General features: G+C 53.7%; 7 protein-coding genes across 7 annotated transcripts; 3 read left to right on the top strand and 4 right to left on the bottom strand.

The window, feature by feature from the left end:
* Positions 1-1,412: 1,412 nt before the first annotated feature.
* Positions 1,413-3,572, bottom strand: aflT-8 (Efflux pump aflT; the record flags this gene model as incomplete). The annotated part of the gene is made up of 5 exons (XM_032026865.1): positions 1,413-2,062; positions 2,174-2,580; positions 2,646-2,727; positions 2,784-2,965; positions 3,028-3,572. The coding sequence occupies 5 exons, from the start codon at positions 3,570-3,572 to the stop codon at positions 1,413-1,415; spliced, it is 1,866 nt and encodes a 621-aa protein (XP_031876728.1).
* A 1,904-nt stretch (positions 3,573-5,476) lies between these two features.
* On the top strand, positions 5,477-8,088 carry aurR2-5 (Aurofusarin cluster transcription factor aurR2; the record flags this gene model as incomplete). The annotated part of the gene is made up of 4 exons (XM_032026863.1): positions 5,477-5,940; positions 6,058-6,091; positions 6,173-6,655; positions 6,721-8,088. 4 exons carry the CDS (start codon positions 5,477-5,479, stop codon positions 8,086-8,088), a joined length of 2,349 nt encoding a protein of 782 aa, XP_031876732.1.
* A 133-nt stretch (positions 8,089-8,221) lies between these two features.
* GAMP (Glucoamylase P) lies at positions 8,222-10,221 on the bottom strand (the record flags this gene model as incomplete). The annotated part of the gene is made up of 4 exons (XM_032026862.1): positions 8,222-9,035; positions 9,089-9,538; positions 9,595-9,964; positions 10,023-10,221. The coding sequence occupies 4 exons, from the start codon at positions 10,219-10,221 to the stop codon at positions 8,222-8,224; spliced, it is 1,833 nt and encodes a 610-aa protein (XP_031876709.1).
* A 975-nt stretch (positions 10,222-11,196) lies between these two features.
* CGGC5_v005342 (Cytochrome P450 monooxygenase lolP1) lies at positions 11,197-13,145 on the bottom strand (the record flags this gene model as incomplete). Its single annotated transcript, XM_066151438.1, has 6 exons — positions 11,197-11,310; positions 11,381-11,724; positions 11,893-12,002; positions 12,077-12,435; positions 12,519-12,715; positions 12,926-13,145. The coding sequence occupies 6 exons, from the start codon at positions 13,143-13,145 to the stop codon at positions 11,197-11,199; spliced, it is 1,344 nt and encodes a 447-aa protein (XP_066009281.1).
* A 2,580-nt stretch (positions 13,146-15,725) lies between these two features.
* On the top strand, positions 15,726-17,309 carry CGGC5_v005341 (Secondary metabolism regulator LAE1; the record flags this gene model as incomplete). Its single annotated transcript, XM_066151437.1, has 9 exons — positions 15,726-15,815; positions 15,892-15,958; positions 16,054-16,127; positions 16,199-16,217; positions 16,282-16,380; positions 16,472-16,492; positions 16,549-16,609; positions 16,658-16,795; positions 16,862-17,309. The coding sequence occupies 9 exons, from the start codon at positions 15,726-15,728 to the stop codon at positions 17,307-17,309; spliced, it is 1,017 nt and encodes a 338-aa protein (XP_066009282.1).
* A 443-nt stretch (positions 17,310-17,752) lies between these two features.
* On the bottom strand, positions 17,753-18,932 carry CGGC5_v005340 (Secondary metabolism regulator LAE1; the record flags this gene model as incomplete). The annotated part of the gene is made up of 4 exons (XM_032026858.1): positions 17,753-18,206; positions 18,257-18,461; positions 18,531-18,718; positions 18,778-18,932. The coding sequence occupies 4 exons, from the start codon at positions 18,930-18,932 to the stop codon at positions 17,753-17,755; spliced, it is 1,002 nt and encodes a 333-aa protein (XP_031876737.1).
* Positions 18,933-20,739: 1,807 nt separating this feature from the next.
* CGGC5_v005339 (Cell division control protein 45-like protein) lies at positions 20,740-23,426 on the top strand (the record flags this gene model as incomplete). The annotated part of the gene is made up of 3 exons (XM_032026857.1): positions 20,740-21,498; positions 21,563-22,635; positions 22,691-23,426. 3 exons carry the CDS (start codon positions 20,740-20,742, stop codon positions 23,424-23,426), a joined length of 2,568 nt encoding a protein of 855 aa, XP_031876736.1.
* Between the last annotated feature and the right edge of the window lie 180 nt (positions 23,427-23,606).

The raw sequence follows: 23,606 nt of genomic DNA, 5'->3' as shown, positions 1-23,606 counted from the left end.
CCAATTATTCCGAAGTGTTTCTATGCAGACGAAAGACACGCAGCAGAGGAGTGTAACGAGAATTCTGTCTCTCATTGGCACATGGGCACAGCTGGACAACTTAGACATTGCTGTGCCGTACTGCTGAATCGTGAAAATTTCGAGGTCCCGGCGCGACGAGCTGCAATCGTTCTGACGGATCTCCGACTGATAAATTTGATACGCGGAGCCAAGAGCTACAACGGCATGCTTCACAGCCTCGTCAGCATGGCTCAACCGAGGGGCTAATCGGCTCCAAAAACTGGTGAGGTTGGTGACATGGTTACAGAGACCGGCCTCGGCAACGCGACGAAAGCGGTGGAAATAGACACGCTCCGTGTGAGTGCCGTCTATGTCGGCGACTAAGGGCCGTAATATGCGCAGAGCCTTGATTTCAGAGCATGGCTGCATACAAGATGCCTGGGCAACTAGAGCGGGAGCACGCGTATCGTCGTCCGCCTCTGCCGGTCGAGACGGCATAACTTGGTCGTAACCATCGCATTTCCTTCCGGTCGATATGCAACGTATGCAGGCAGGTCTCTCTTCTCCGCACTTGATGCGTCTTATTCTGTATAAACAAAAAATTGTAGCCATGCGTCAGCAGTTCGCAGCCCAGGCACCATTCTCGTTGGTAAGAGTGTCGTACTTGCTGCGCTCAGTTAATCTTGACAGCCGCGGGAACAGGGGCATGCAGTAGTATGTAATGAATAGGGGCTCACCATGTCAAGCACCCTGTTCGAACTTTGGGTTTGCTTGCCCTTTTGCGTTTCAGAGAAACAGCAGTCTGGTTTGGCATACTCGTGGTGCTTCCACTGATCCTCGAGATAGGAACCATCGGCTCGAACGGAGGGGGATTTCAATTGATGGGACGTTCATTGATCGGGGAACAGGCGCGCAAAAATACGTGGAGCCAGTTGCCTCGTCCGCAGCGCATGCATGCACATTGACTGTAATGTGGGACGACAAAGATCTGATGAGAAGCTGAACACGGGAACGGATGCCTAAGCGGAGCGTCACTTCAGCCGTACCTTACTCAACGAACCTGACTCAGGCAGGATCATGAACCTGAGAGAAAAAGGTGATCGGAATCGGAAATGGACCGGTTTTGAAGGCAAGTTTTTTTTGAGTTTGGTGGTTTGAGAGGCCTGACGTGCGTTGTCGCTGTGTGTGGCCTCTGTCAGTGAGCCCCGAAATGCATGGCAGCCCGTTCAGGGCCCAACATCGTGCGTTGGCGCTACACTAGAGATGGCCCTGATCGCCTGAGCCCACCGAATACAATCATCATTCAAGGTAGGTATTTCAAGGTCGGTGAAATAAGGTACCGTATATGGTATGTATGTGCCTCTCTGTCACTCAGTCGCCCTTGCCGCGTCCCCTCGCCTGATGATCCATCACTACGCCTCAGTTTCCGGCTCGATTCTACTGGCACGGTTCCTCCCCTTCTTGATGTTTCTCCATTCCATGCATAGAGCGCAAACAAGCGTTGCCAATGACAGGCCCATGCCTGCCAAGAAGATCCTAGTGCATGCGTAGTTGTATGCCTTGACGACCACATCCAAGAACTGGGACGGAACGACCTTGTGTAAGTCGGTTGCCCCAATCTTGACAATGACTTGTGCAGGCAGTCCAGGAATGCCAGAAAGCTGCGACACAAGCATGTTGCTGAGAATCGACTGTCCTACCGAGACGAATATAGCTGCCCCCAATTGCTGCGCAAAGAAGCTTATGGAAACACCTGTTGACACGTCTTCTTTGGGGAACACCGCCTGCACAGCAAGACCGACGGTTTGCATGCCAAACCCCAGGCCGAAACCTGTGAGAAACTGGTATCCGATCCAGTGTGCCGAGCTAGTTCCCGGCTGAAAGGTACTCATCAATCCTAGACCTGTTGCCATGATGCATGGACAGAGGATCATCGATGGCACGTAATAGCCAATCTTTTGCGTCGCTCCCCCTGAGATGATGGATGACGCCACGATGCTGAGCACTAGCGGTAGTGTATAAATACCAGAGTCCACGGGATCCGCACCCTGTACAGCTTGGACTGGAATATTGATTAACACATCGTCTCCTCGCAGCAACACACCGGCCCTTTCCCCCCCCTTTTTTTTTGGTAAGAAGGGGGGAGGGGGAGGGAGAGAGAGAGAGAACTTACACCAGAGAGGAAGATAGTAAACCGCCAACATCATCGACCCAGCCAAGAAAAACATGAAGAATGCGCCGGCTAGCATGGTCCTCTGGGTGATGATCCTAACTGGAACCGTTGCCGTCTTGGGCATGAATACCTGGACGGCGGCGAAAGCGCTGAAGGCAACCCCAAAGACTATGAAAAGAGCAATGATACGGCCATCGCTCCATGCATACGTCGCTCCGCCCCACTCCAGGGCAAGGAGAAGGGCCACGATGGAGGGTAGGAAGAAGAACGTCCCCAAGGGATCAAGGCGCAAGATATGCTGGGTGAGTGTTGCAGGTTCTCGTGGTTGCTGCTTGGGAGCCTTGAGCATGAAGAACAGGTATACCAAAGCCGCGCCTCCAATAGGAAGATTCATGTAAAAGCACCATCTGTTTTCCGGATTCCCGCGTCAGTCCAAGCCATTCTAGCTAGAGACATGTTGAGTGCAACATACCGCCAAGTGACTGTGCCCGTGAAGCCACCGCCGATCAGTGGCCCGATCACGGAAGCAAGGCCAAAGACCATACCAAAGATGCCTACGGTTGGTGTTAAAACTTGGACACGTCTGCTCAAGACAGTAATGTTTGGTTACCTTGAAACATTGGCCTTTTGTGTAGCGGCACCATTGGAATCATGACCATCATGGCTCCAGTGAATATACCAGCGGAGCCGACACCTGCAATGGCTCTTCCTGCAATCAAAGTGGCCGAGTTGGGAGCGACGCCGCAAAGAAGTGAGCCAATCTCAAAAACAAAGATACTGCTGAGGAAAACCCTGTACGCGCAAAAAAATCAGCCACGAACGCTTCTGTAGCCCCTAGTCGTATCACTACGTACCATCGAAGATTGTAGAACTTATATACTCGGCCAAACACTAGTTGGGAAGCGGCAGTGGTGAGCATGTAAGCCGACCCATACCAGCCGATATCCCCCAAGCTCCCAAACTCGTCAGTGATGCGTGGGATTGCGGTGGCTATGATGGTTCGATCGAGTGCCACCAAGAATAAGGCGATGAAGTTGGAAAAGATGGTGAGCCAGAACTTGATGCTCTTTGGCTTGAAATTCTCTTCTGCCTCGTCAATCTCAACCGGTAGCCCCTCCGGAGCGGGGTTCTCTGCATCTTGCTTCTCGTCCAGATTAGGCTCTTTCGAGACGTCGAGCTGGCTGGCATTGGCTGAAGGGCTGGCTGATATTATCGGCGTGTGAACCGTGACCTTCTCCTGTAATGTTGATGGCCTGTCCTCCGATTTCTTCTCCACGTGATCATCGCTTTCCCTTGGGGCCAAGGTGGGTGTTGAGGTATTTGTTGCTCGGAAAGCTTCGCCGTTGAAAGAAGCGCCGTCGCCCTCGGCAGACTTGGTCGCTGGGTGAGTGTCGACCATGATGATTCGGGATGCTCTCTAATTAGGCCCACTCGCGATGATGATGCCCCCGAGGAGGTAGAGATGGAGGGGCCGCACAAGACGGTGGGAGGGGAAAAAAAGGCTTTGGCTCTGGTGGCAGGAATTGATTAGAATAATGAGTGAGCGGACAACAAGTTCGGCTGGATTTGCTTGTTTGATGTTTTTTTTCCCCCTTTCTTTTTCTTTCGCCTCTGCCGCTTTTTTCTTCTCGCTGCTTGGCGCTCGGGCAGTTCGCAGGCATGAACCACAGACGGGTGAGAATCGGTCGACTCAGGCCATTTTAATTATACATATGGGTGGCTACGGACACTTGGTTACTTAGCATGGTATCAACGCGGCCGTCGGCGACCAGTGAAGGTGCCTCGGACGCGACGCGATACTATGTACACCATCATCGTATGGTGGCTGCCGCGAGTGTCTCACGCGACTGCGATGCAATGGCGGTGGGATGGGTGCCAGAAGAGCTTAGTCGAGGCCGGTGGGGATGTCCAGGCGAGTGTCGTCGCTCGTTAGTTCCGGACATGTTCGCAGGGAGAAGCGAAGGATACTCAGCATCAATGGGACCTTAGAAGGCCATGTCTCGGGCACCGGAGGTCGTACTGGTGTCCGGCGGGGTCCCGACTGCGCCGTTTGCGGCATGGACTCGGGTGCTCGGGTAGTGCAATGCATAGACAAGGTGCCTGGGTATCTGTAGCACTACCTACCTTAGGTACCTTAGGTAAGGTGCCTTAGGTGGTGTGGTAAGGCATGAGGTGCACCTTATTGCCCGATGTCCCTGCTTAGGTACCTAAAGCTGCTTAGGGCTCTTTGTGGAAAGCTGGGCTCTCTGTTGTTGCGTTGACCTCTAATCTGTCAACTTGGATCAACGTCACCTCTCGTTCGGTCCCGGACGGGTAATTAATTAGGTATTCTCCTCAGGTGCTCTCTCTCCCTGCCGGTCTTCCCCCTCAGACATCGCGACGTTCCATCCCATCCCATCCCATCCACCAGTTCCCAATTCCAAGGTCCCAGTCTCGCCGTGTGGTCGTCGCCGGACCTAAGCTACGGTCCTACCCTATAACGTAGGCAAGAGCCTCAACAGCACCACACCCACCGGACTGGAAACGCCCACGGCCCTGTCGTTCGTCCTGTCTCTTCCGGTTTGGTCCACGAATAGTCCCATTGCCTGGCCCTAGCATACCATCTTTGCGGATACCAGAGCTTGTGCTGGTGCTGGTGCTGATGCGGATGCTGATACTCCCACCGCCTACGGATCCATTACCCTCAACGCCTGGTTCCATAACCGACCCCAACCGCTTACCTACCTAGGTACCTTATCCGTATCTAACTGGACCTACCAATCCATACCTTTACCCCCGTCTGCCTTACTTCGCCTGTCCCCCCAAATTCTCCATCTCGGCACGCATATCCACGCTTGTCTCCACCAAACCTACTCTAAGCTGAGCTTCTGCCTGCTGCCTGCTCATTATTCGTACACACATACACATCTACTAGGCTTACCGCAGCCATCTTCTGCCCATTCCGACAATCCAACAGACCGTCCATTCCAACAGTGTCTCGGGTAGTCAGAAGCAAATCTTCACCGAACCTCGTGGTCTCCGGCAGAGAGCCCCTCGAGACAGAATACGACGCCGCTCCGCTCCACTCCACTCCACTCCATACCGACAGGTCTGGCCAGCTGCCCCTTGGCGCATCTGATGATTGTTCATTGGTCTCTTCGTTAAACTCGTCCCGCACCCCGTCAACGTTTCGCCTGCAACCTCACCTTTCGGATCCGAACCGGGATTCAGCCAGCCGACATCAAGACCTGTATGGTAATCAGCCAGTCAGTCAGCGTCTCGCCATCTGCATACCAGAAGTTGCCCGCATCCACATAATAAACCATGTCGGGAGAAGCACAACTACTACCTCCGCCGAGGGCTCCTCCTCCCCCCGAACCCGACCCCATGGCTGCCATGAAGCTTACCAGAGGCACATCATGTGTTCTTTGCCAGCAGCGAAAGGTTCGTTGCGACAAGAACAAGCCTTGTGCCAACTGTGTCAAGGCTCGCGTCGAATGTCGAGTCATCCCCCCACAACCACCGAGGCGACGAAAGAAGCGTCTTCAAGAGAGAGACCTTGTCGACAGACTGAAAAAGTATGAGCTGCTCTTGGCTGAAAATGGCGTCAAGTTCGACCCCATCGCAGCCGACCTGAAGCCTTCAGACCGAGACTCTATCCACATCGACGAGGGCCCTAGTATCGATGAGGTTGCTGAGCTGGAAAACGACTTCGAGGGTCTCAAGACGTCTCCCGAGGGAAGCACATCACCCTCCGTCGCCGGCAGCAGGAGGTCACAGTCCGACAAGTGAGTAAAGCGGCACTATACCACTACAACAACTACTACTACTACTTCTACTACTACTACTACTACAGCAAGAACTCCCCCTTCGTACATGCGCTAATATGTAACTCGATATACTAGACCCTTTAACAAATGGTTTCCCTTTCACAAAGAGGTTTGCTGCCCTCCTCCGCTTCATTTATCTACGCGCCCCATTTTTGCCTTTTGCCACCCTCTGTCCTAACTGATGGCCCAGTTCAGAGCCAGCGAGGAACTGCTGAGGGATTCCTCAGAAGATGAGGTCGATGGTTCCACGATACACCACGCCTTCGATAAGATGTATGACAACCAGGATGGCTTCCCATTCATTGTCGGCAACCGGAATGCTTCCGTGACACACCTGCATCCATCTCCCATTCAAATCTTTCAACTCTGGCAAATTTATATCAACAACGTCAATCCTCTCCTGAAAATAACACATGTTCCCACTGTTCAAGGTCTCATCATAGAGGCCAGTGCTAACCTCGAGAAGATTTCAAAGAACGTGGAATGTCTCATGTTTGCAATTTATCTTTTAGCAGTCACCTCACTTGAGGATACCGAGGTCGCCAAGATGTTTAACGAAACCAAACCTTCCGTCTTATCTAGGTTCCACACGGCTCTCCAACAGGCACTTGTCAACGCTGGCTTTATGCGGACAAGTGACACCATGGTCCTCCAGGCCTATATGCTCTTCTTGGTAGATACGAACCGCTTTCTGTAAACGCGTTTCTACACAGCAGGCTTGCTAATCAACGCGAATAGATCGCCGTTCGCATGTTCGTCGATCCAAGACAGATCTTCTGCCTGGTCGGCATAGCTGTAAGGATCGGCCAGCGGATGGGTCTGCATCGGGATGCTGCAGCCTTTGGGCTCTCACCCTATGAGGTCGAGCAACGGCGGCGTCTCTGGTGGACTATTGTCGGCTACGATCGTCGAATAGGAGAGATGACGGGCTCAACCGTAACAGCTTTGTCTACTGCCGGTGACTGCAAGCTGCCTCTCAATATCAACGATACTGACCTACATATCAACGGTAAAGATGCTCCGACTCCACACCAGGGTGCGACCGAGATGCTCTTCGTCCTCATCCGGACAGAGTTGGCCATGGCTATTAGCAGCGATACTGTACGCGATGGGCAGCGCCATGGGGACAAGGAGAAAGAATCCGGTCCAGCGGCTATCGCACCGCGACCGGTCCCGACGGTCCGCATGGCTGGGCAGGATCAAACCTACACACTAGACGGCTTCTTCGCGCATATCGAGGGCACCTACCTCAAATGGTGTGACCCCAAAATACCCTTACATTTCTTTACTCTGACGATGACGCGGCAATCACTTTGTAAGATGAGGGTCATCTCATTCCTTGTACGGATGGGCAACGGCGAAGCGACCACGCTCCAAGATCATGAGCGCGATACACTCTTTCTTGAAGCTATCCAGATGATCGAGTACGATAACATTGTCCAGGCCGCGGAAAGTCTGCAGGGATATAAGTGGTATACGTACCTCCACTTCCCCTTTCCCGCCTACATGTTCTTGGTGACGGAGTTACGGCAACGGCTGACCGGGCCGATGGTTGAAAGAGCATGGGATGCCATTGCTGAGAACCACGAACGGCGAGGGCTGATGAATACACTGCATAGCCCGATGCACATCGCTTTCGGCAATCTATTTATTAAGGCATGGGACGCTCACGAAGCCGGCCAGCAACAGATCGGAAGACCTGAGCAGGAGCCCATGTGGATCACGAGGTTGCGCCAGCGGGCAGAGAAGGCGGGCAAGAAGCAGCGCGGCGGCCGGCCCGGGCCAGATGGAGGAGCCGGATTCCCACAACAGGCTGCCAGAAATGCACCGGTCAACAATACTACGTCCCAGGTCGGCCCCATGCAAATGCCGACAAACATGATCATGACGCCGCCATCGGTGACTGCGGGGACCCCGGCGATGGGTCCCCCGGCTTCGGAAGGTGATGTTGTGGATATGGATTGGAGCTACTTGATGCAAGGGTACGACATGGATACGTATGCGGCATTCGGAGGGGGTTTCGGGGGCTTTCCTCTGGGCGGTAATGGCATGGTCGGCCCGGGGATGATGGGGAACCCGGATGGTGGTAATATGTTTGGGAGCTGAGGAACTTTCAATCCCTCCTACATGTGAAGGGTAAGGCAAAAAGGCCTGGGCAATTGTCCATGTATTAAATGAGAGTTCTTTTTTCACATTATGTGCTTACTATTACCCATCAGCACGACACTTGGTGCCCAGCTTAGCAGGTGCCACTTGATCCCGTAGGCCCTTCCCAGGCATCATTTACCGCCAGGCTTTTCGTCGAGCCACAGGCAGGTACAGCCAGTGTACGGTTTGTTGTCTCGTAAATGTAGCCTTGGTCGCAGTTTTGCTTCCTCGCATAGACATAGCTCACGTTCTGGCCCCCGGGAATTTCTACGTCGACGGTCCAAAGCGGACGTTCAGAGCTGTAATTTGATGCGCTCATTTGCTGGCCATTTCCAACGTTCCAGGAACCAAGTTCGGCAATATTGCCGACAAGGTAGACATTTTCGCCGTAGTACGTCGTCGCATTGACCAAGAAACTGACGGATACAGGGCAGGAGCCCGTCACGTTAGGGGCTCCGGCAGCGATTGCCGGGGCGTAAATGCCGGTCGTCGAAGATGTGGTGCATGTAGCCGGTAGCTCCGTGGAGGCAGTCCAGCTGGGCGGGTACGAGCCGGCGCGGCGCTCACTCATCGTGACGAAGGCCGCGTACGACCATGTGAGGTCAGCCGCAGAGATAGGGTTGCCTGGCGGGGCTTTGTTGAACTGCTCAGACATTGAGCCGTTCTTGGGGATATACTGTTGGGCTACGGCAACGAAGGAATCCGCGTAGGCGGTGACGGCGCTGAGAATGCTGCTGTAGTCATTGGATAGGTTGGCGGCCTTCTGGTAAGTGCCCTCCTTGACTTTGGGGTACAAGTCAGCGAAGAAAGGTTGCGACGTCGAGTCCACCTTGATTTGGCCCTGCGACTTCCATTGAGCCACTGCGTCGTACAGGAACTCGGCTGCTCCGATGGTGATGAGATACCTAATCGCGGATCAGCACCATGCTTTTGGCGTGGAATTTCGGATTTAACTCACCAAGGATTGCCGTCAAAATACACATCCTCGGTGTAGCGGCCCAGAGCTACACCCTTGTTCTTGGCGATTCCCTCGTTGATGGGGTAGAGCGTGGCGTTGCGGAAAGCGTCGATCAAGACCTTGAAGTTGGCCAGAGATTTGCTGTGGCAGGGTTGAATGGAAGGATCGTCGCAGCTAGCTGCGATATCAAACACAGCAATGGACCCGAGCATGACGTTGGCATCCTTGCCGGACCGTTGTGTTTGGGTGTTGATGTTGGCCGTGAAGTATTCCCCGTTCCAGAAAGTTTGGAGGAAACACAAGACGTCGGGTGCCAGCTCACAGCCTGCGCACTTGACGCCAAGAGATTGTGCCAGCGTGTTGCCTTCCACGAGGGACCGATACTGGCTCTGAGTGGTGAAAAAGCTAGAGCCGGAGACTTCTTCCCAGAGGTCGAATCCGGTAGAGTTCCTAGGCTCCCTGTTAGGCCATCGACACGACATGCGTCTTCCGGGAGATTGACTTACCAGTATTGGCCAACGTAGGACAAATCGTTGGCGATAATGGGCCAGATGACGTCTTTGACCTTGGATTCCTGGCCATTCTGAATAAGCCAATGCGAATAGGTAATGAGTGTGATAGCTCGCAACGCCGGCCCGTCTCTTTGAGGGCGACCCCAGGCACCGTTGAAGCGTGAGCCGTCGACCAAGTACTTGGCCTCGCCTAAGCCGCGGCCAGAGGCCAGCAGAGACCCCGAAGGATTTGTGACGGTTTGCAGGATAGCCTGAGAGTGGTAGTAGTCCTCGATGTAGACTTGGAGATCCTTGTTGCCGAGAATGAATTCGTCGACGACCATCTTCATGGTCAATGCGGCATCTCGGGTCCAGGTATAAAAGTCTGCGGCGCGTACTGGGTTAGCGAACGAAGATAATGGAGCTTGGGGTCGGTAACAAACAATCAGGGTCCGACTTGGACGGGCTGGCGACGACAATGCCGGCACCAGCCCCTTGAATCATTGAACCATGGGGTCCAATGTTGTTCAGGGCGCTTATGAGAGCAATATCTCTTTGACGAGTGACAAAGTCATCGAGATCTGCCGCGAGGACAGTGGCGACGAGGCCGAATAGGGAGAGCAACCCAGATCGCAGAGACATGGCGTCACAAATGGGAAGCAAGTGCCCAGCGTATGGCGAAATCCGTGCTTGATCCTATGAATGGCTTTCGGAGGTAGGGTTCGGCAACATCGACGCCATTGGTGACGGCTGCCTGATATGTATATATATAGTTGTTGTATACAATACAAACGAAAATCCTCGTGCTGAGACATCCCAAGCAACTCGTATTGTGCAGGAAAACATTAGTTTGCAACAAAGCTTATTACCGGCATCATCGTTCTGGACTGCCCTGCACGTTCATCCCAAGTCGTCTTGTTTACAGGGATGGCGCCTCTGCCTGCCTGGCAATGGAAGTGGAAAAGGAGTCGCCGCGGTGCGTGGGTACTGTCATTTCATTCGAAAGTGCACCCAGTGGGAAGGTTTACAAGGGGGTCGGGGCGACACCGGACTATCTGGTCTAAACCCAGCGGGCCGAGTAAGGTGCTTCTGCTGAGGACGGTAACTTACTTCAAAGTTGTGGGGTTTAGGGGCTCGGTTAAGCCGGTTGAGTGCGGAGAGGAGGAAAGGATCGCCTAATTAGCACCTCACCTTTACCACGTCCATCAGAAATCTATATAATTAGTATTTGCAACCTTCTGAACCGTCCACACGAACACAACAGACAACGCACATCCATGACTCGCCGAGAGAACTTCGGTCTCGGATCTCTGAAGCATGCGACCGACCTATCCTCATCCGCCCACAGGGTCGACCGGTATGCAAAGCACTCTACGGTTCGCTTTCAACACAGGTTGAATGCCTTCAAACAGTATTTGGTAGCCTACAGTCCAAAGAAGGGGGAGAGGGGGGGGACGCTTGGCTCTTGCCAACTTGCTTCGGTTGTATGTGCTTCCATCTACAATTTTACCAACGCATGCATGTGTGCTGCATCATTCGCACCTATTCTCAAAGGATTCGCCATCCACATCCCACACCTGATCTTTCCAATGACCTTTTGGCTACCTCTCGTCTCGGCTACTCCACTCTGCTCACTCTAACCCATAGGCCAGACTGGATAAATATTCCAGCTGAGAACGAGTTCCATGATTTGGTAGGGTCCGTCAGGGCAAAGTCGAATCGCCGCAAGAGCTGGCAGTGACAGTTAGTCAACCAAAGATGCCTCTTGCGCAGGACGCTGGCTAGCCCAGAGAAGACTTACTTCAACGAACACTTTGTTCATCTCCAATAGGGCCACCGTCTTCCCCAGACACTGCCACTTGCCGTACTTGAAGACCAGTTCCCATTGCGCCGTCATGGATTTGAGTTGATCATCTTCGGCCTCTAACCAGCGTTCCGGCCGGAACACGTCGGCGTCTGGGCCGTATACCGTTTTGGAGCGGAGCACTCCGAAGGCAGTCCAACCAATATCAGCTCCTTCGGGTATACTCATGCCATGCATGAAATCACCTCCCTTGGGCACTGTTGCCGACATGAGGCCGGTGACCGGAGGAAACACACGCAAGCCTTCCTTGATCACAGCTTGCAAGTAGCGAAGGTCACCCGCTTCCCGGTTAGTAATGGGGGATGATATCATACCCCTTCGCGCCGCATCCCGTATCTCGTTGGCAAGGCGGGAATAACAGGATGGGGCTGTCATCAGATACAGGATTGTGGTCCGGATTGAAGTGGCCGTCGTGTCGGATCCGGCTATGATCTGTACCAATGTCTCACCCTCAGCCTCCTCTCTGGTCAGGCCATGTGCAAGGAAGGACCCTAACATGTCCCGCCGTTTCGCCGTTTTGTCTGACATAAGCCTTTCTGCGACAACCCTCTTCGCGACGCTAGCATGAAACAAACAACAGTTAGTGGTCTTGTGTTTACGACAAAGATGGCACAGAGCAACACAATCACTCACGCGATGAACTGGCCAAAACCCACGCGGTCATGCTCCGAGGGCATTGCCCGGCGGAAAAGGGGCGACTGAAGCAGTTTTGCCAGTTGAGGGAACACGGTGAGTGTCATCATGACTGGCATGCTCTCCTCGGTCGTCTGGATGTATCGGTGAACGTCGGCATCTTGCTCGAGGTACCCGAAGTGATAGCCAAACGCGAGCGATGTGATTATGTCCAACGTGAGGTACTGAATCTTCCTGCACAAATCCACAGGTCGGAAGTTGACAGCAGTGGACACATATTTCTCCTCAATGAGCCGGACGAGTGACTGTATTTGAATGTCGACGGTGGACTCAAGACCCTCATTTTCCTTGCCAGAGTACTGTTTGATTTTGTGTCAGAGGATGGCGCGTTGATGAAAATCGAATGTAAGACCAGGAAAGACAGGAACATGGCACAACTTACACCAATGGCCATCTTGGCTCTGAGTTCATTGTGGTCATGATCGTTTCTCATAGAGATGATGTTGTCCCTGGTAGGATCGAATCTGACGGCCTGATACCAGGCGCCCTTGCGATATGGCGAACGAACCGCCCACATCCGACGAAGCATTTCCGCGTCATTGGTTACCAAGTCGTTGGGACCAATGCGGACGACCGGGCCTACAACGCAAGGGTTTTTGTCAGCAGCCTGTGGAAGCCAGACAGGGGAAATGTCTGCGGCTCTTGAGCACGCAGTGGACGAGTGCGCATGTGTGTCTGAGACCTTCTCGGACGGCACAACTCATCTCTGTGGCAGAGGCGAGCGGTTGAGTGGTGAGGGCTGAAAATGTGCTGGGGACCGGGCGTAGGAAGATTCCAGGGCTGACTCACCGTAGTCATCACAGGCTCGCTTGAGGGCGAGATGCATCTGCCCACCCAGTGTGTTACGTAGCATCCACCATTTGCTGAAGGCAGCACCTGGCGGTCCAGGAATATGTCTGAGACGGTTCCATGAGCGGTAGTTCATCACCGTTAGAAGTATGAGAAGGGCAGCAAGCAGAGGAATAAACGGGCTCTGGAAGCGGCCCGAAAGCTCGATGAGGGCAGCCATGACGCCTTGTCTGAGGCGGTTGTGTGAGGCAGGGTCTGGGGCCGTGATGTGAGATGAAGAGTGGATTCTGGTTTTTGTCTTCCACCTGGTTTTATCTTTCTTTTCCTTTCTCCCCCTTCCTCTCTGTCGAGGGTGGTGTGGACCGGGCTGAGTGTGAGAGTGAATGCAGGGTGTGAGTCTGACAGCCGGAAGAAGTCGAGGGAGGAGGCAAGTTTTTGACTTGACAAACCAGAAGTTAAGTTATGTAGGTACCTACCTGCCTACTTTACTTCGGGGCCCTCGGAGAGATGGGGAAGAGTGGTAGGTGATCAGGTAAGGTAAGGTACCTCAGGTCGAGGCAGTCCGGTAGGTAACGGAAGGTAAGGTAAGCACGGCGGCCGGGGCTTGGATGGCATCGAGTCCTTCCCGGGAGGGCAAGAGCATAAAAGTGCGGCAGGCGGCAATGACGCCCGGTGATGGCATGAAAATCAACGTGTAAGTAACCAGTTGCAGGTAAGATTGCCGGATGGGGTGAGGTAGGTACCTTACCAACGAACACCTAGGTGGGCGAGAGCGAGTGAAGGGGAGAGGGAGGGTGAGTGTCCTCGTCCGCCTCCGGCCTGGCCTGGCCTGGCCTGGCCGGGTTTTCTTTGTTGACACCTCATGGTACCTTACCCTGCAGTGACAGGCACGATGTGTGGTAGGGTCATTTCAAATATCTTCCGCATCGTTGTAAGGGTCCTTTGATATCTACGGTATCCATGGCAGATGCCTGCCGAGAGCACTGGGAAGGCGGCAGAATCGCAAATATTCACCTTCTATCGTAGGTAGGCAGGTAATGTAATAGACAAATTGGTGACGACCTAAGAATCAAAACAGACACAGATCTGTTGTTTCCTCCCTCCTTTTGCTTCCCCTCTCTGTTCCCCTCACTCCTTTGCTTTTGACATCATTCCCGCTGCTGCCATTTCCGTCTTGACGAGGGTTTCTCCCAGCACCCCGTCCAAGACTCTTCTCCTTCCGTCGTGACCTATCTGCCCGACTACCTCTCTGGTCTCGCTCCTGCACTTACATCCAGTAGAAAATATGAGCTGTCATCTGCAGTCTTCCGGTCTAGCCTGCTAGGCATCGAACGGGAGCCTGGCCAGACGTGACAGATACGCCGGTCAGACGCAAGACGTCCGACTTGTTGGCCTCCTTTGCCGACCGACCCATCGGAAGACTACGTGTACCTGCCAGTCAATTTCCCAAGGAATATCTGCATGCGTCGGCCGTGTGCCCATCTTTCACTATAGCCTGGGAGAATACTGCATCCCGCCCAAGGTATCTGCGTGTAACATGCATGATCGCGGTGGCCAAACTCCACTGCCATAGCCATAAACCATCAGCCATCAGCCATGAACTGCTAGCCACTATGCAGTTTTCCATGCTCTTCGATTCACGAGGATATTTCAGGGAACGGGTCACAGGATCTTTCGAACCTGACGTTGGACTAAAGTGGGTGGATGGGCCCAGCCAGTCACATTGGTTGCGGCCACTCTTGTTTTGTCGCACGGGTGCTCGAAATACAAGAATCGCCTCGGGCTCTGCAGGATTCTCAGGAAACGGACAGACGGACTTGTTTTCTCGCCGGCTACCACACCCACTATTCCTGTTTTCTCGCGGCATGGTCATGATAGCAAGACGTTGGTGGGCCACAGCGGCAACATGCCACCCACCGTATTTGTCTTCTCCCCGACTGCCTGCATGATTGTATGCAGGAAACCGTCTCTCAGCGGAACGGCCGTGATGTATGCTACGACTGTCGGCTCTCAAAACACCACCTGAACCCTCGCCATCGGGATCCCTACCCCTCTCTGCAGGCTACGACCATGGTTCGTGCATATCATCAGCAGTTGACAGCTCGGAAGGCGCCAACCTACCCCCTGGCCATAGTCGCAGGTTATAGCTGTCAAGTTATGACTGGACGAATGCACGTGGCTTGTGCAACCCTCCTCGTCAGTACGATATTGATACCTCAACTGTGCGTAGGCTTGGACCGACCCTGTGCAAAACCAGTCGAGCAATATCATAGCTATCGTTCTTGCATCCGTGACTAACTTCTGTACAGCATCATCTGTTGTTGTTATACCAGAAGGCGGCTGACGCCATCGTCCCGAGCTCTTTGCGCTGATAGAGAGAAGGCACGGAGTCCCTACCCTCTGTTGAGGGGGGAGGGTGATTAGCCCAAAGGGAAGATAGAAAGATACACAGCTTCGGGTGACACGGAACCGAAAATTCGGCCTGACAAGGAAGCCACTTGTTCGTGTTGCCCTCGCAAGGAGCACCGCAGCCGAGCCGTTCCCCTCATGTTATTACCACAGACGTGACCTTCCGTCTCCATCCTCAATGGCAGAGAGGGGGGATACGGCAAGCACCTTTCAAAAATTGTGTCGAGCCGCTTTCGGGGTTTCTTTTGAAGCAAAAATAGATAAAGAAGAAAGAGCTAATAGAGCCTTGAACTATCTCGCCACTGTATTGTTGTCGGAATTGTCGGAGCAGGCTCGAATTAATGCTGCACCACTGCCAGGGACTTCGAAGGAGCTTTGACGAGACAAGACGATGGCGATGGAGGACCCGATCCTGGAAGCGACGCATAGTGCCGACACTGTGCTTCCACCGGGGGCCAATCTGGCCCTGGAACCTGACGAGGTCAGCGTCGAAGTGGAGGCTCACCACCTTCGGGATCCTGATCTCTATTATGTTCCTTACTTACCACGCCTTACAGGAAGTTTCCGATGCCGATATGCAGAGCAACTTGGGGAGCGATGTCGACTCGGCATTGGGCGAAGCAAGTTATTCAGCAGTAATGGAATCGTAGACTCGCGAGCTTACGCATCACAGTCCGAAGCATGGCCTTCGTCAACCGCTTCATTACGGTCGAGCATAGTCCGGGCCATGGAGGAGAACGGCCGTATCTACCATGGGTACAAAGATGGCAAATATGTCTTGCCAACTGATCAAGTATGAGTATCTCCGAGCGTTATACGACTGCCGACATGATGTCGTCTGGACTAACGAAATTTTGTCTGCAGGAGGAGCTCGACCGCCAAGGTGAGTTCATCTGCTATTAGCAGACCAATTCGGCGATGTACTTGCTCTCTAACTGTCGCAATAGCATTTCAGTACCAGCTATGCCAGTTGACGTTCGAGAATAGGCTCAACTTCGCGCCGGTCTACCACCCACATAGGGTTTTAGATGTTGGATGTGGCATAGGTGTGTGTCGCTCTCTTCCTTTCCGTCTCTGCCCCGATCCTTAGGCCTCCGCGCGTACGTCTTTGTAGCCTGCATATTGACAACCCCATAGGCATGTGGGCAATAGACTTTGGTAAGACACTATCCGAGTCCCTTTAGCACCTGAAGGCGTGTTTATTCCGGGACCAGGCGAAGAGCATCCCGAGTCCGAGGTTATTGGCGTGGACCTTTCGCCCGTTCAGCCAGGCTTGTAAGAATCGCTCATCCTGCTCTACTGCGGCTTCACTAACAATTACAGCACACCACCCAACGTCCACTACGAAATAGACGACCTCGAAGAGGAATGGAGCTTTTCGAGAAAGTTTGACTACATCCACAGCATGATGATGACAGGTGCCTTTAGAGACTGGCCCAACTTTCACCGACAAGCATTTGAGTCAGTCGCTTTTCCAATCACGGCTCTGCACTCATCATCCTATCCTTCGCTAACATTGTCTCGCAGGAACCTCAACCCGGGGGGGTGGCTCGAGATCCAGGATATCGACTTTCCCATGCGATGCGATGACGGGACGATTCCACCCGAATGCGATCTGGGGAGATGGAATGATCTCATGATGGAGGCTGGCAGAAGATCGGGTTTCCTCCTCGACACGTGTGGCCGGGCAGCGGAAATGATGGCCAATGCAGGCTTCATTGACATTGTGCGAATACCGTTCAAATGGCCCATCAATCAATGGCCGCGGGATGTCAGGCATAAAACCCTGGGCCTCTGGACCGAAGCCAACTTCAGTGTTGGTCTTGAGTCGATGACTTTGGCCCTCTTCACCCGGTTTATGGGGTGGAGAAAGGAGGAGGTATGGGACTTCAGCGCGAGGGCGAGTGCAGAATGGCGTGATGTAAGGAGGCATGGCTACTTCGACGTGTACGTTACGTATGGGAGAAAGCCATGACATGTATAGCTGCTAGATTGATGTCGCATTTTCTACACCCTCAGGCCATCACATCGCACGGGGGGTGTGTTGTGATGGAGAGCTTTCCTGTCGGAGGTCGCTGACTGTATCATCGGTGCCCAGGCGGTCATGCGTTCGAGTCTTCGCACCGCGATCAAGCCAAATTATTACGCCCTGCCCCGCATGCTGTCAACCGTGTATTATCCCTGTCTGCTTCCTAGGCGACGCGACCCACGACATGGAGCGGCCGACACAAGTCTGGCTGAGACTCTTGCATGAGTCTAAAGCGCGGCCAGAAAGACCACTTCTTGACCCGGACTGACAATTAACTGAACCTTCTGGAACATATTGAAACCATTGGCGAACGGCGCAGCAAGTTCTGGTCGGCAATCGGTAGATCGTAGCCTGCCAGTAAAGGTACCACAGGAAGCGGAGGTCTCGTTTCAAGCGGAAGGCTTTTGGGCCCAGACGGAGATCCACGGCAGATACGCATGTATTCTGGTGTCGTGGAACGCCTTTCGGATGTCCTGTTCCATGGCTTCGGCCTCCTGCTGGGTGAGGCCCATCTGCGGCCATTTCACGAGGACGGCGCGAACGAGCTGCCACAAGACGTCCTTACTCAGGAAGAGACCGATTTCTCGCTGATGCCTACTCTTGGCCCATGGCCCGATGGGCATCTTGTGAGTTCGGCAGTGGATATTGACGAAACCAATATTTCTTAAAATCTCGGGTAGGATGAGGGGAATCCCTAGGTCCCAGGAAAAGTGAGTTCTGAACGTGCGAACGAAAAGGTCCATGAATCTTGTTGGAGCATAGTGCTCGGGTATCGTGTGATCGTCGCATCCGATTTTGACGCCAGCGTCCTGGAATTCAATCCAACCGCCTGGTTTTAGATTACTGTGACAAGGTCAGCCGTTGAACGGGTTAACCCAAGGCATTCATCTTACTGATACGCCGACGTGATGACCTTTACTGGGTCTCGAAGGGTGACACTGACTGAACGCAAATGCACAAAGTCCAAGTCAGAGTATAGAGGGGACCAGGTTTCTTCAACATCGTCAATTCGCCAGTCCACATTCTGAGGACCATAGGCATTCTGGATTGGAGAGATGTCTACTCCAATGACATGTGCACTAGGAAACTTGTCGGCCACTTGAAGATGGGTCAGAACTGCAAGCTTCACCCAACATATGCACGGGAAACGACTAGCACCAGACTTACCTTCTACAGCCCAAAGGCCGGTACCGGTGCCGACGTCCATGATTTTTTGTGGACTGTCATTGATGGGAGAGAGGTAGTCATTGCCATCAAGAAGACGTTTGATCAATTGGTGCTTCATTTCTTCCCGGAACTGTTCCGTCTCGTCGTTGGGCAGGGGGTATATTCCCTGGAGGAAGGACTGATATCGTCTATTGAGTGAAGGCTCAGTTTTGTTCCAAGGACGGAGACGAGGGTGTGGGCAACACACCTGCCACCTTCGTGCGAATGTCTCATGACGCGGGAAGCAAGCGATGTGAAGCCCGAGGATACGAGCGACTCCCCGTAATCCGAACCCTCGAATGCGTCATCATCCACTGTGTCTGCTGGAGCCGGCTCTATTGGCTCGGTGGTGGACGTATTCATGGCCGCAGCGCCTCCGAGAGAGACCTAAGACCAGCTCTGCAGAGAAACGGATGGGTATGAATTCATCGACATAGCACTGCCTTCCTGTAAGGTGTTGTGGGCAGACAAGATGCCTCGTAACGGAGCAGGTTTTGCCGGTGTTTGTGAGCTTGTTCTAAGGCTGTGGCAAGTGTTGAGTGACAGGCGGCTGCATCAGCAATGTCCGAACCGGACAGTAGGGTCGGGTAGCGTCGAGCTGAGGGTCCAGCAAGTGAGATGTGTACTCGACGTGGGAAGGTGCCAAAGTAAATCGTAGCCGTGGAGACTGCTGGACATGCAATGCCGAAAAGACCAGGCAGCAGCAGAGCGTGACAATTGGTGTACGGAAGACTGCGGGAACGAATTGTGGTCAAGGCAAAGGAAAAGAAAGAGGGCGAGACGGGAGGATGATCTGGGAGACGCGGGACGGGGAAGAAGCCAGGCGAGAGAAAACAGAGCACACCACCTAGTAACAGGAACCGGGTCTACTGCCAGTACCAACGGGGTGGTAGGCCAATCACGGCCAACTGCTCGCAGCCGTTGGTGTTGACGGGGCTGGTCCCAGTGTTCTAAGGATGCCCATCCGTTGATTAAAGTAATACAAGAGCAGAACCGGCTCCAACTTGCTGGGGCGGTAAATGTCCGAATCCACGACCACGGCGAGAGTCACAACGGACACCTCATCTCAGTTGAATCCCCTGCATGGCGGGCAGGCGGATCACTGTGAGTCAAGGTATCCAACACACTAGATGGAGGGGGCAAACCAATTCGCGAGGACGAGCTACGCGGGCTTTGCCATTTCGAGGAGGTCGCGCATATGCGGCATGCAACAGACACAACAGCCCGGGTGTACCTCAGTATGCGCCTGCAGCTTCTCGAGAAAGCGATCGCAGCATTTTTGTGACCTGAAAGGCGTCGAGAGAGGCGAAGGGACGGGAGTTGTACGGCTCGAAGTAAAGATAAATGATGCCAGCAAACCTAAACCTGGGCTTTGCGCGAAGGTGCCTGCCTGGCGTGCCTGTGCCTGGTTGACATCCGACGGCGTGGATGGCATCAACGCCAGGACCGGGGCTCGGGTACCTATCCTTGACGAAGGAACGGGCCCGGGCTGGAAAGACATTCCCTTCCATTCCCTCTGGCTTTCCATCTGGTCAGTGCATTCGGCCGAACTCCCTGAGTATCCCGGTCCATCCCACGTGAGGTACCTAGGTACCTACCTACCTTACCTAGGTAACTAGGTGCCTTAGCTACATTGCCTCTCTCACTGCACTGACACTGACAGGTAACCTAGGTGTGGTGCACCTCACCTTAACCACCTTACCTGGGCGTGCCCGTCCCGTCCCCACCACACGCGTACAGATCAATCCCCAGTCGCGTAAACCGCGTTCACGCGCAAAACACTCAGGCAATCACCCGCCCGGGCCATCCTCTCAGTCAATCACTCCCACCCCGTTTCCCTGGTGCTGGTACCTTGTCCATACTGCCTGCCTTGTCAAAATCTACTCGTCAACATCTCTACCGACTGCACTCGCCGCAGATCGACTTTGCATGAGGTAGCAAATTCAATCTGCCGTTCTTGAAGATTCAATCAGATCAGATCCTACCAGCACATTGTTCGAGTTGCTTGCCGCGTTTGCTTCCAAACTACCGACGCCCGTCTTCCCGGCCTGCCCCAGAACGCCAATAACATCCAAAGTCCGCCTCCGTACCCTGAGAAAAAGAAGCGACCTTTGCATCTCATGAAGCCGCTTGGCAGATACCGTGGGAACGCGTCGAAATCCTCTGAGCCATGTATCTTCCACGGTCTCAGATATCCAAACTCTACCTTCACCTACAAAACACGCGACACCCACTATCACCACCCGTTCTCGTCCTCGTTGCGCTCGAGCCTGACGCCCTCTGCGCATGCCGAATCTTGACTCGTTTATTGAAACACGACTACATCCCCCACAAGATACAGCCTGTTTCCGGCTATGCCGATCTCGAGCGCGCCGGTCGGGACTTGGTCCAGCCCATGATGGAAACCCAAGGGGGGAGCGGAGGAGTCGTCGTCTGTCTCGGTGTTGGGGGCATGGTCGACCTGGGGACTTTGCTTGGGCTGGAGCCCGAAGGAGACGAATTGACCTTTGGCGGCGTTGAGGTCTGGGTCATCGACTCTCACCGTCCCTGGAACCTTGGCAATGTCTTCGGCGGCTTTCCTCTTGAGCCTGCCATTGATGAGGATGAAAGTCTTCAGGCACGCTGTCCTAGCGGAGTAGTTGCGGGTCGAATTGGGCGTGCCTATACACCAGGAAAGGGAGGGATCATTGTTTTTGATGATGGCGACATAGAGGACGACCTCACGACCGAAAAAGATGCATATCTGGCTCTGCTTGACATGCCCGAAATCGACGACGACGGAGAAGATCTTGGAGAAGAAGACGACGATGACGAGGATCTCTTTGAAGGTTCTGTTCATGCTGGCCAGAAAAGAAAAAGTTGGTCAGATCCGGACGAAGATTCCAGCGACACAGACGAAAGGCCACGGCAGCGCAGAAGAAGCAATTCTGTGAGTTAAACCCATTCCTGATTGCTCTTCATCACAGGGCAGCTACTGACCGTAGACCGAATAGTCCTCGTCCATACCCTCATCGCCCCAGCGACCAGCTCACAGAGGACTAGTGTCTCTCCGTGACGCTGGCATGGTTCTGTCTAGCGACCCTCTGGAGCCCCCATCTGCTGCTCAACCACCCCCTGCACCTTCAGCGAGGTCCTTGCGACGTCGCCTGCTGCGCTTGCGCAGAGAGAAAGAGGGGGTCCTGCGAAAGTACTACAAAATTGGCGCCTCGTTTTCGGAACCCATATCTTCAATGATGTATTCGTTGGCGTCAGAGCTTGGTCGTGAAGACAATGATCTCCTTTGGCTAACAATTGTTGGTGTCACCTCCATGGAGCTCTATGGCAGGTCGTCTGCAGGCATTGCGGTCCCAGTCCGCAACTCAGACCGTGGGCAGGGTAACGGCTGGATGGGAGTTCGTGGCGCTCGCATCCGCCAACTTCTCAGAGATGAGGTTCGCCGTTTGAATCCTCCGGATGTCAATAGCTCCCGTACGTCGGCCGAAAACTCCGGTATCATTCCGACTACTGCCCGGAGCCCGGAGGACACGAGCATCAGGCTTTCTCCAGAACCCAAATTCCTTCTCATTAGACATTGGAGTCTTTACGACAGCATGCTCCATTCGCCCTACCTATTTGCCCGTCTAAAGACGTGGAGTGAGACTGGCTTAAAGCGGCTGCACAAGCTGTTGGCCAAGATGGGCGTGAGCCTTGTTCAATGCAAACAAAGCTACACCCACATGGATATGATGCTCAAACGTGAGCTTCGAGCCAAGCTCCTAAAATACGCTTCTCTCTACAACTTGGATGACATGGTCCCTGCGGTAGACACCGATGGCAGAGACCGCGCTGGCGCCAAGGATGGCTGGGGTTTCGTTCGAAGTTGGGGTTGGCGAGCTACACTGAGCGCACAGGATGTTGGTGTTGTCATCGGCGCTCTGCTAGAAGTCGGCAAACATGCAGATGGCACGGAGCTGGCTCATCCAATCAAAGATTCCCAAATCGAGGAAGGCAATGACGAAGATATTGTCAACGCACAGAGCGAAGAGTGGCTTAGCCGGTTCTGGGAAGCGTATGATGCCCTCGAAAAGTATGTACCCCATTGGATTTCATCGCGCATCTTGCTGCTAACGATCTCGCGCCAGCATCGATGATCTCAAGTCGGGGTTGCCGACTGCCCAATTTCTACACCGCGCCATTTATCGCACTGGCACTTCGCTCATAAATAAGAAACAAATCAAGCATCTGCGGGCGTTCCGCATGTGTGTGGTCAAGGAGGGTCCTGACGTTCCCGTTTTTGGTCATCCAGCTGCCCTTACCAAGCTAGCCCTCTGGATCGGTGAGGCTCTTGTGGAGCAGGAGAAGGATGCTACAGGTCGCCTCTCTCATGGCGGCCGCGGTACTCCCCTAGTTGTCGCTAGTCTGAACGACAAACGCGGCGTGTACCTCGTTGTCGGAACAGGCGGCGGCGGTGGGCCGGACTCGACCTTTCTCGACCGTGAGGCGGCAAAGAAACGAAAGGCAGCCAAGGACGAAAGGGCCAAACGAAAGGAGGAGTCTCGGCGAAACCAGGAAAAGATTCGCGAAGAAAAAAAAGCTGCTCGCCGAGCGGCAGGGCAGGATGATGAGGACGATGATGAGCTCGATACCGAATCAGAGGCATCAGACGGGTCCGATTCGGACGAGGCCGAGGACGAGGACGGGCCCGCTAGAGACAGGGGATACGGCTTGAACCGATTCGGCTCCGCGTTTCAGGAAGTTGTCGCGGAGACCAACGCTCGGGTTCGAATTGACAGCTTTGAGCATTGCGTGGTGGAGGTCAAGAAGGAGGATCTAGGGGCGTTCTTGGAAAGTCTAAGCATGAAAGCCGTAGTTGGTTAAAGAAAATACCAGCGCACAATGAGGCGGGCCAGGTGAGCTCAACTGAGAGACGCGGTGGTGGCTTGGGTGGTTTTTTTACTGGTGGACTAAGGCGTTTTTCGTTGATTTTGACGATGAAGGAACCGGCCTGGGAGAAACAAGCTTAACGAGACACGGGCATGGATCATTCATTCTGCTTTC

Source organism: Colletotrichum fructicola (genome assembly GCF_000319635.2).
Source record: "Colletotrichum fructicola Nara gc5 chromosome Unknown KSG_Nara_v1_contig03, whole genome shotgun sequence".
Lineage (NCBI taxonomy): Eukaryota > Fungi > Ascomycota > Sordariomycetes > Glomerellales > Glomerellaceae > Colletotrichum > Colletotrichum fructicola.
This window is presented reverse-complemented; position numbering and strand designations above follow the sequence as displayed.